The sequence below is a fragment of the Anomaloglossus baeobatrachus genome, chromosome 5 (genome assembly GCF_048569485.1).
Source record: "Anomaloglossus baeobatrachus isolate aAnoBae1 chromosome 5, aAnoBae1.hap1, whole genome shotgun sequence".
In the NCBI taxonomy this organism is placed as follows: Eukaryota; Metazoa; Chordata; class Amphibia; order Anura; family Aromobatidae; genus Anomaloglossus; species Anomaloglossus baeobatrachus.
The window spans coordinates 446951054-446962764 of record NC_134357.1 but is presented as its reverse complement, the minus strand read 5'-3'; the positions used below and the strand labels follow the sequence as shown (position 1 = coordinate 446962764).

The 11711-nt window shown below is 50.7% G+C and overlaps 1 protein-coding gene across 1 annotated transcript in view; it reads left to right on the top strand.

Annotated features, from left to right (window-relative positions):
* The first annotated feature begins 3792 nt into the window (after nucleotides 1–3792).
* Nucleotides 3793–11711, top strand: part of PRPF6 (pre-mRNA processing factor 6) — a 110561-nt gene continuing 102642 nt past the window's right edge. The window contains exons 1-4 of the mRNA XM_075350467.1: nucleotides 3793–3997; nucleotides 4974–5139; nucleotides 5281–5399; nucleotides 5912–5990. Of these exons, the coding sequence (XP_075206582.1) occupies nucleotides 3831–3997; nucleotides 4974–5139; nucleotides 5281–5399; nucleotides 5912–5990 (531 nt within the window). The 5' untranslated portion in view covers nucleotides 3793–3830. The remainder of the gene's footprint in view (nucleotides 3998–4973; nucleotides 5140–5280; nucleotides 5400–5911; nucleotides 5991–11711) is intronic.

Genomic DNA, 11711 nt, shown 5'->3' with positions numbered 1-11711 from the left:
TATATAAGGTATTTTTGGTTTAGTACCTAGAACGTGATTATATTTCTCACAGATACTGCAGATACAGTGTGATATCCTGACCAGTGATGTATGAGCCGTATACAACTGCCTATATAGTGTGTTAAACATGTGTATCCTCCAATTCCAGATCCTAAATCAGTGTTAGGAGCACGTGGTCTCCAGCCAGGAGACTGGGTGATCCTAAAAAGAGAAGTCAGAATGAGCCATGAGTCAGAATTAGATGGACCGATCCAGCTTTTCCCAACCACAGCGACTTCCATGAAGCTTGAGGGGAAAACCCAGACAACAGCGGCTGTAAAGAGTCCATCGTACCAGCAGAATGAGGGTCACATAGTGCTGGATTATCTCACATAGAACCTTATGGAGAATTTCTAGATTGGGGATGTTACATGGGAAATAACGATAAGGGAACATTGGGTACAGGAACATTACACAAATAAGGGCTCATGGTGGGAAAAACATTATCTGACCTGATCCAATCAATTATTTTAAGGGTTTAAGTGACTTTTTAAGGATAACATACACTTGTAGGTAACTGGTATTGTTTTATTTGTTGGTATTTGAAGCCGTAAAAGTGCTACTCTGTGTTAAGGTCCAGTCACACTAAGCAACTTACCAGCGATCCCAACAACGATAGGGATCGCTGGTAAGTTGCTAGGAGGTTGCTGGTGAGCTGTCACACTGCGACGCTCCAGCGATCCCACCAGCAACCTGACCTGGCAGGGATCGCTGGAGCGTGGCTACACGAGTTGCTGGTGAGCTCACCAGCAACCAGTGACCAGCCCCCAGTCTCCTAGTTACAGCACACATCAGGTTAATTAACCCGATGTGTGCTGCAGCTAAATGTGCACAGAGCAGGGAGCAGCGCACACTGCTTAGTGCTGGCTCCTTGCTCTCCTAGTTACAGCACACATCGGGTTAATTGCCTGATGTGTGCTGCAGCTAAATGTGCACAGAGCAGGGAGCAGCGCACACTGCTTAGTGCTGGCTCCTTGCTCTCCTAGTTACAGCACACATCGGGTTAATTACCTGATGTGTGCTGCAGCTACATGTGCACAGAGCTGGAGCCGGCAGCACAGGCAGTGAGAGCGGAGGAGGCTGGTATCAAAGGTAAATATCGGGTAACCAAGGACAGGGCTTCTTGGTTACCCGATGTTTACATTAGTTACCAGCCTCAGCAGAAGCTGGCTCCCTGCTCACTGCACATTAGTTGTTGCTGTCTCGCTGTCACACACAGCGATCTGTGCTTCACAGCAGGACAGCAACAACTAAAAAATGGCCCAGGACATTCAGCAACAACCAACGACCTCACAGCAGGGGCCAGGTTGTTGCTGGATGTCACACACAGCAACATCGCTAGCAACGTCACAAAAGTTGTTCGTTACCAGCGATGTTGCTAGCGATGTTGCTTAGTGTGACGGGGCCTTTACTGAAGGTAATCGGATCCATGTGTAAGGGAAATCTTGTTAAAGGCCTCCTGGTGGTAGATTATAGACCCGAGACAAGAAGAGATCCATTAGTGTTGTGATACAATCAGGTGTATTCGGGTAGAAAAGTCTCAAAAACGCGGACAGCACTTGGATATTGACTGAGAATCAGTCTTTCAGAAACAGTAACGCTAAAAGCTGCAGCATAACGGTAAGAAGCTTATTCTTACAATTGCCTTACTCTTTCTAATCGATTATTCTCAAATTCTGAGTAAGCTCTTCAGCATTAAATAAATCTGTTCTAGTTACCTGTGCCTCTGTGAACTGTGTGTGCGGGATGTGATCAACTCTCTGATCAGCAGTCTGTATCAGTGGGGGCAAAGGCTTAGTATTGCTTGTATAGCGGATAGCAAAACGAAAAAAGGTTGCAGTTAAAGCATTAGAGCTGATGTGTTAGAGGACCACGGTAGGGTCAGAAGGTTAATAAAGTATTTAGGGGGGACTGTTGAGGAGAGCCATAAGATGAAATACTTAATTAACTTCTTGACAAGGGATTGTGGGAAATATGTTGATTTGCCTTACGTAATTCAGGTTTCAGATCATATACATGACACAGATATAAAGATGGCTGCTATTGCCTGTTTCTCCACACCTTGCCTGGAATGCAAGGAATGTCCAGGTGTAAGAAGATACCATATAAGGTGGTCAAGCTAGAAGAAATCACGGACCAAACCATCAGCATGGATGCACCAGATGACGTCCCTCCCATCACCATGGTTTCATCCGCTGAAGTCAGACGCACCCATCAACAGCAACACAGATCTCCCCATTGGCTAGCTCATGAACTGTCCCACTAAATGTGCATATCTGAACTTGTGTACGCCCCTAGCCTATATCAAGAGGATGCATGAGTCTCCTCTGTCTGGTTTGGTGCCTTTTCTACTGTGACCAAGAAAAGATTACATATCCGACTGTGTCTGGTGTGGATTCTTTTATGCATGCACTTGGCCCATATCAATTCGGCCAGGCAGTAGGCAACTAGTGATCTCTGATTAAGAGTTCACCTTAACAAAACCACCCACAGCCCAGTCACTCAGGGAGACTGGCGCCGGCAGCGGTGATGTCGGGTCGACTGGAAGTTGATGTGACCTCACTGGATCCCAGAGGTCACGGAGCTCGGGGGGGGGTTGTCACTTCATGGGGATGAGCGGACCACGATGGCGCTTCTCAGAGGCAGAAATGGCTGAACAAGGTATTTAGATAAACCCTTCCCTATCAGTTTTACAGATGTGGTCACTATTGCAGAGTAGTGATCCACCCCTTTAAGTCTATATTATCTGTTTGCTTGTTTTGCTTTTTCAGTTCGCCACTGTGGACGAGATTCTTTGTTTGATTTTTCCTTTGCGACTTTTCGAAAAGTCACAAAATTTGTTGCGAATGTTCCTAAAGAAACCAGTTGTGACATTTTGCAACATTTTTCGACTTTTGAGGGTAGAAAAAAAATCACAAAGCTGATAAGGAGAAAAAAAAGATTATTTTTGAAGCTGCATAAAATTTATGAATCGCATCAACCACTTTTTAAGATATTGGCGTAAAAACGTCAACAAATATGAGAAGATGAAAGCGAAAAGTGACACAAAAAACCCAAACGTCAATGATGAATCCGAGGAGCTTGGTCTTTAGTTTTTCCTCCAACCATTTTTATGAAGTCTTTAGCCCAAAAATTGCCAGGTGTCCACTGCGGAAGGGGGATGGGACGACATTTGTGCAGAAATAAACATTATGACCTTTTTCAAAAAGCCGCAAATAATAAATTGTCCAAAAACTTCTGGTAGCCTAAACTCCTCTCAAGATGATGAACTAAAAAAACAGATGAGGACATAAATACGGCACAAATGTAAAGATGAACATGAAGCAACGAAAAACGGCGCAAACACAAAACCAGACCGCAAAAGGCGCAAGAGTCAGCACCATCTTCATCACGATACTGCGCCATCTACAGGCAGCAAAAGGGTACTGCAACATGACAAGTTATTTTATTTTTTCTTGTAGAAAACAAATGAATATTTATATTATTGACTGTAACAGGAGAGAGGACATTTTACCACCAATACTATAGTGCACATGACAGACTACACTACCTGGGAGTCAGGAACCCAAAGCTCTCTGTCTCTGTGAAAGCCTCAGTGTGACTAAAGCCCTGATAATATAAGAAATGCCCTCACTACGTAACCCATAGTAACGGAGCTTTTATTATCACGGTCTACAGTAAGATGGCGGCGTCTCCCTCTAGTGACGGATTTGTGGTGACGCAGGGCCGGAAGTTGTAGAGCGCGGTGCATTTTGGGATTCGTTCTGTTGTCGCCACTCATTGCAGGAAAAATGGCGGCCTCCTCCTCGTCAGGAAGCGGCCCCGGGCCCTCAGGAGCCGGTAACCCTGGCGGAGCCTCCGGGCTGACTGCGTCCATCACCGGCACCATGAACAAGAAGAAGAAGCCGTTCCTGGGGATGCCAGCCCCGCTGGGATATGTGCCCGGGCTGGGCAGAGGGTAAGAGATCTGTGCATGGGGCAGGATTCACTGTTCTGTGTCTACGAGTAACTGTAGTGAGGGAAAAGGGGTCGTGTACAGTGGTCTCATATGAATGTGTATAGAGAACAGCGGTGGGCTAAAGGGTTTAACCATGGAGATGGTGGGGGGCTGGAGGGCTGAGCCACGGAGACGGTGGGGGGCTGGAGGGCTGAGCCACGGAGATGGTGGGGGGCTGGAGGGCTGAGCCATGGAGACGGTGGGGGGCTGGAGGGCTGAGCCATGGAGACGGTGGGGGGCTGGAGGGCTGAGCCATGGAGACGGTGGGGGGCTGGAGGGCTGAGCCACGGAGACGGTGGCGGGGGGGGTTTGCGGCGCTCGGCCACGGAGACGGTGGCGGGGGGGGTTTGCGACGCTCGGCCACGGAGACGGTGGCGGGGGGGTTTGCGACGCTCGGCCACGGAGACGGTGGCGGGGGGTTTGCGGCGCTCGGCCACGGAGACGGTGGCGGGGGGGTTTGCGGCGCTCGGCCACGGAGACGGTGGCGGGGGGGTTTGCAGCGCTCGGCCACGGAGACGGTGGCGGGGGCTCTTTCCATTGCAAGGGTCTGCTTTGTTTGGCCTTTGTGTCTGAGTGTTGGCTGCATTTCTTGCCATTGATCGCAGAGAGGGGAGGATAATGCTTGGCATACTTGGGGGCTGTGATCATTTGCAATGGTTGTGTCAACAAGCTACAATGATAGACACTGAAAATGTGGAGTTTCTTGAAATTGTTAATAAAACGAAGTTAAAAAAAAAAAAGAAAACGTGGAGTGTCCCTGGCGCTTATTATTGCACATGGCAAGGGGCTGTGGAGGTTTGTGTTAGTCATGGCACGGGTTGCTGATCAGTTGTGCTGGTACAGGCGAGGGCAGTTAGTATACTGTAGTAGAAGATCTGGGATGTCGCTGCCCTTTCACCCAGTTTGTGAACTTACATTTTTCCATCTTTCCCTTTAGTGCTACCGGTTTCACCACCCGTTCTGATATCGGTCCGGCTCGTGATGCCAATGACCCAGTAGATGACCGCCATGCACCGCCAGGGAAGAGGACAGTGGGCGACCAGATGAAGAAAAACCAAGCGGATGATGATGATGAAGATCTGAACGACACAAATTATGACGAGGTGATAATGAGATGCCACATACAAGGCAGACAGCCCCTCTAGAGGGTCATTGTCATGTCACAGAGATCCTGACAGGAGAGGGATTCTACAATCCACCTTATTTTTATAATTGTCTCCTTTCTGCTTTGTCCCAATCTCTAGTTTAACGGATATGCTGGAAGCTTGTTCTCCAGCGGTCCCTATGAGAAGGACGATGAGGAGGCCGATGCCATTTATGCTGCTCTGGACAAGAGGATGGATGAGAGGAGGAAGGAAAGAAGGTGAAATATCAGTGTTACACGGGGAGGATGGTGGCACTGCGGCAGTGACTCTGACGATGTCTCTGGGCCCCAGCCTCTGCAAATATACACATTCTTAGTAATTATTTTTACATTGTGGCCATTTAGTAATATATGGATGGCTGGAGTCCAGCAGTACAGGGGGCACTCATTCAGAACGTTTCTTCTTTAGGGCACAAACACATCAGCGTTTTCCTGCCACCCTACCGGATCCAGCACAAGGGCAGTACAGTACAATACAGTTCTCAGACAGGGCGGCAAGCCCCGGTCACATGCTCCGGTCATATGACTGCATGTGCCCGGACCTTGCCAGTGAACTTTATTGTACTGTACTGTCCTTGTGCCAGATCTGCGAGTGCGGCCGGAAAACGCTGATGTGAAACCAGCCTTAAGGCTCTTAAAAAGTAGTCCTAAGCGGAGGACCTCCCATAAAGTACAGAGCGTCTTCTACTTTTATTGACTGCTTTGTCTTTTTTTTTCCTTTTTTTATTAAGAGAGCAGAGGGAGAAAGAGGAAATTGAGAAGTACCGTATGGAGAGACCCAAAATCCAGCAGCAGTTCTCTGATCTAAAGGTAAGCGAGCCCGGAGACAAAAGTAGTTTTGTGCTGCTCTAGCCCTTCGTGAATGAAGGTTTCTCTACTTTTTATCTGACAGTAAGCAGCTATTGATTACTTCCATTGTCAGTCACCTACAGGCACCTGAAGGCCCTTCTCTCTTTAGATGTACAGACGTTATCCCATAAACAACTTTTATCACCTTACATAGGAAAGACACTAAATATATAATTTGGACCCTTACTGATCGCGAGAATGGGGGGGGGTCTCCTTTATTTTGTTATTTGTTGTTTTTTTTTTTTTTTTTAAATCAGATTTCCCCTGTAGTAATGTGCCTATTCTTGTGCCCATGCTGGTCCCCTTCTTTTAAGAAATGTTCCATCCTGTAGTAATATGCCCATCTTGTACCCTGTAGTAATGTGCCCATGTAAGTCTCCTTCTTTAAGTAATGTCCCATCCTGTAGTAATGCAAAAAAAGAGAAATAGAAACGCTCACCACTTAAAAGCTATGCCTGTATAAAACCTTCAGGTAACTCCCTCTGGATCCAAGCAGGATATATGGCAGCCAGCCACACAGTAGATCAGTGGACAACAAACAGGAAAAATCCCCTGGGAATCCATCAGGTGAAATAAAAATTTAGCTTTTAATTATTCCATTGAAAAATTCATGACACTGGCATATAGTATACTGACATCATCGGTGGTTAAAGATGGAAAATACAACGCGTTTCGGCGGTGGTGCATTCCTCCGGTTTTCGGTTTCCAGAGGAAGGCACCGCCGCCGAAACGCGTTGTAATTTCCATCTTTAAACACCGATGATGTCAGTATACTATATGCCAGTGTCATGAATTTTTCAATGGAATAATTAAAAGCTAAATTTTATTTCACCTGATGGATTCCCAGGGGATTTTTCTTTTCTTTGTCGCTCCATTGGGAGACCCAGACAATTGGGTGTATAGCTACTGCCTCCGGAGGCCACACAAAGCATTACACTTTAAAAAGTGTAACCCCTCCCCTCTGCCTATATACCCTCCCGTGCATCACGGGCCCATCAGTTTTTTGCTTTGTGTTGAAGGAGGCAGACACATTCACGCAAGCTCCACATTTTAGTCAGCAGCAGCTGCTGACTTTGTCGGATGGAAGAAAAGAGGGCTCTAACAGGGCTCCCGGCATGCTCCCTTCTCACCCCACTCTGGTCGGCGGTGCTGTTAAGGTCGAGGTACCCATTGCGGGTACAAAGGCTGGAGCCACATGCCGTTATCCTTCCCCATCCCTTAGGGGCTCTGGGTGAAGTGGGATCCTAACCGGTCACCATACACTGGGACCGGGCTCCCTCCGCAGCCCCTGGGGAATCTGACGGACAGGAGCCGAGTATCATCAGGGACAGGGCCCTGCTACTCTGAGGTACTCTGTGTCCCCTTGGGGACGGCGCATAGAGCGCCTGTGTAACGGACGCTGCAGCAGCTGCTGGGTGTTTTTTGTGACCGGGACTACCGCGCCGACCGCGCTTGTTTCCCGGCCACGTTACTAACTTTAGTCCCCGGCTTTTGCGGCCTAGTACCGCATACTCCCGCCCCCGGGCCTGCCAGTCAGGGATAAGGGCGGGACGCTTGACTAGACGTCAGCGGTGAGGGCTGGAGCATACTTTGGTATCCTCCTCCCCCCTCACTGAGCACTGCGGGGCACCAGATTCCCGCACTTTCTGAGGCACGCCCACGGCTCCCTCCTCCTCTCAGAACGCCGGCAGCCATTGCTATCAGCACTTCTGCAGGTGGAGAACTTCAGGACCGAGCTCCACAGCTCTGGGAGGCCCAGGCAGGGAATCTGGTGGACACACAACCGCTGAGGGCGGTCGGTAAGCCGCACCTGTTACTAGGTGCTGGCCCCCCTGGGTGCCGAAGTGTATATATATATCCTTATAGTGTATACATTTACTCTGTTCGGCCGCATTGATTGCTTTTGGCTATATACCCTCACTGTTTGCTCTAAGAGGAGACAACAGCATGTCGTCCGCAAAAAGCAAGGGTGCCAAGGCACAGGCTTATTTTGCAACCTGTACCTCTTGTGCGGCTATGTTACCTGCAGGTTCCACCTACCCTCATTGTGTGCAATGCTCGGCCCCTGTGACACTCACTCAGCCGGAGCCTCAGCCACTGGTGGGACCCTCGGCCCAGGTAGAACCACTGGCTACCACTGTCCAGGTGGCAGGGACAGAGTTTGCAGTGTTGGCTGAGAAACTTTCTGAGTCACTTTCTCAATCTATGGCTCAGTCTATGGATAAATGGCCTGCTAAGATACTTGAAGCTTTGCAGCACAGACCGGTAACACAGGCCCCGGGCACTGTTGAATCATTGCCCCCAGGCCCCCCTCGGTCGGAGCAGCAAAGTGCTCCTGGGGTGACTCCTAGGTTCCACGGTGAGGACTCCGACACGGATCGCAGTCCCAGGCCGGCTAAGCGGGCCCGCTGGGAGCTTCCCTCGACTTCATCACACTGCTCAGGGTCTCAGCATGAGGACTCTCTGGAGGATGAAGCGGATGTGGCAGATCAGGGCTCTGAACCTGACGCTGCTCTCAATCTTGATACACCTGAAGGGGACGCCATAGTAAATGACCTTATAGCGTCCATCAACCAGGTGCTAGAACTTTCTCCTCCAGCGCCTCCGATTGAGGAGTCAGCTTCTCAGCAGGAGAAATTCCAATTTCGTTTTCCCAAACGTACACGGAGTGCGTTTCTCAATCACTCCAACTTCAGAGATACAGTCCAGAAACACCGAGCTTTTCCGGACAAGCGCTTTACTAAGCGCCTTAATGACACACGTTACCCCTTCCCCACTGACGTAGTTAAGGGTTGGGATCAGTGTCCCAAGGTGGATCCTCCAGTCTCTAGATTGGCGGCTAGATCCATAGTAGCAGTGGCAGATGGTTCATCGCTCAAGGATGCCACTGACAGGCAAATAGAGCTCCTGATGAAATCCATCTATGAAGCCATAGGCGCGTCTTTTGCTCCGGCATTCGCAGCCGTATGGGCACTCCAAGCTATCTCAGCTTGTCTGTCTGAGATTAATGCAGTCACACGTGCCTCTACTCCGCAGGTTGTGTCTTTAACCTCTCAGGCGTCGGCTTTTTCGTCCTACGCCATGACCGCCGTCCTGGACTCGGCGAGCCGTACAGCGGTAGCATCCGCCAATTCAGTGGCAGTCCGCAGGGCCATGTGGCTACGCGAGTGGAAGGCAGACTCTGCTTCCAAGAAGTTCTTAACCGGTTTGCCATTTTCTGGCGACCGTCTGTTTGGCGAGCAATTGGATGAAATCATTAAACAATCCAAGGGAAAGGACTCGTCCTTACCCCAGTCCAAACCGAACAGACCTCAGCAACGGAAGATACAACCGAGGTTTCGGTCCTTTCGGCCCTCAGCCAGGTCTCAATTCACCTCGTCCGACAGGCCACAGAAGGGCCAGAGAAACTCTGATTCATGGTGGTCTAAGTCACGTCCTAAAAAGACCGCCGGAGGAACCGCCCCCAAGGCGGCCTCCTCATGACTTTCGGCCTCCCAAAACCGCATCCTCGGTCGGTGGCAGGCTCTCCCGCTTTTGCGACGCCTGGTTGCCACATGTCCAAGACCGATGGGTGAGAGACATTTTGTCTCACGGTTACAGGATAGAGCTCAGCTCTCGTCCTCCGACTCGTTTCTTCAGAACATCTCCGCCCCCCGAGCGAGCCGATGCACTTTTTTAGGCGGTGAGCACTCTGAAGGCAGAAGGAGTGGTCATCCCCGTTCCCCTTCAGGAACGTGGTCGCGGTTTTTACTCCAACTTGTTTGTGGTGCCAAAAAAGGACGGATCATTCCGTCCTGTTCTGGACCTCAAACTGCTCAACAGACACGTGAAAACCAGACGGTTCCGGATGGAATCTCTCCGCTCCGTCATCGCCTCGATGTCCCAAGGAGACTTTCTAGCATCAATCGACATCAGGGATGCTTATCTCCACGTGCCGATTGCACCAGAGCATCAGCGCTTCCTGCGTTTCGCCATCGGAGACGAACACCTTCAGTTCGTGGCTCTGCCTTTCGGCCTGGCGACAGCCCCACGGGTCTTCACCAAGGTCATGGCAACTGTGGTGGCAGTTCTGCACTCTCAGGGACACTCAGTGATCCCTTACTTAGACGATCTTCTAGTCAGGGCACCCTCCCGAGTAGCATGCCAACACAGCCTGAACATTGCTCTGGAGACTCTCCAGAGGTTCGGGTGGATCATCAATTTCCCAAAGTCACAATTGACTCCGGCCCAATCGCTAACTTACCTCGGGATGGAGTTTCATACTCTCCCAGCGATAGTAAAGCTCCCGCTGGACAAACAGCGTTCACTACAGACAGGGGTGAAATCTCTCCTTCAAGCCCAGTCACACCCCTTGAGGCGCCTCATGCACTTCCTAGGGAAGATGGTGGCAGCAATGGAGGCAGTTCCATTTGCGCAGTTTCATCTGCGTCCACTCCAATGGGACATTCTCCGCAAATGGGACAGGAGGTCGACGTCCCTCGACAGGAACGTCTCCCTTTCTCGGGCAGCCAAAGTCTCTCTTCAGTGGTGGCTTCTTCCCACTTCTCTGTCGAAAGGAAAATCCTTCCTGCCCCCATCCTGGGCTGTAGTCACGACGGACGCGAGTCTGTCAGGGTGGGGAGCGGTCTTTCTCCACCACAGGGCTCAGGGCACCTGGACTCAGCCAGAGTCCTCCCTTCAGATCAATGTTCTGGAGATAAGGGCAGTGTATCTAGCCCTAAAGGCGTTCCAGCCGTGGCTGGAAGGCAGGCAGATCCGAATTCAGTCGGACAACGCCACGGCGGTGGCGTACATCAATCACCAAGGCGGCACACGCAGTCGTCAGGCCTTCCAGGAAGTTCGGCGGATTCTGCTGTGGGTGGAAGCCACAGCCTCCACCATCTCCGCAGTTCACATCCCGGGCGTAGAAAACTGGGAAGCAGACTTTCTCAGTCGCCAGGGCATGGACGCAGGGGAATGGTCTCTTCACCCGGACGTGTTTCAAGAGATTTGTTGCCGCTGGGGAACGCCGGACGTCGACCTAATGGGGCCCCGGCACAACAACAAGGTCCCGGCATTCATGGCACGGTCTCAAGATCACAGAGCTCTGGCGGCAGACGCATTAGTTCAGGATTGGTCGCAGTTTCGACTGCCTTATGTATTTCCTCCTCTGGCACTGCTGCCCAGAGTGTTACGCAAAATCAGGTCAGACTGCCGCCACGCCATCCTCGTCGCTCCAGACTGGCCGAGGAGGTCGTGGTACCCGGATCTGTGGCATCTCACGGTGGGTCAACCGTGGACACTACCAGACCGACCAGACTTGCTGTCTCAAGGGCCATTTTTCCATCTGAATTCTGCGGCCCTCAACCTGACTGTGTGGCCATTGAGTCCTGGATCCTAGCGTCTTCAGGGTTATCTCAAGCGGTCATTGCCACTATGAGACAGGCCAGGAAACCAACGTCCGCCAAGATCTACCACAGGACGTGGAGGATCTTCTTATCCTGGTGCTCTGATCAGGGTTTTACTCCCTGGCCGTTTGCTTTGCCCACTTTTCTGTCCTTCCTTCAATCCGGAATGGACAAGGGTTTGTCTCTCGGCTCTCTCAAGGGACAAGTATCGGCGCTTTCCGTGTTTTTTCAAAAGCGTCTAGCCAGGCTTCCGCAGGTACGCACGTTCCTGCAGGGGGTTTGCCACATAGTCCCA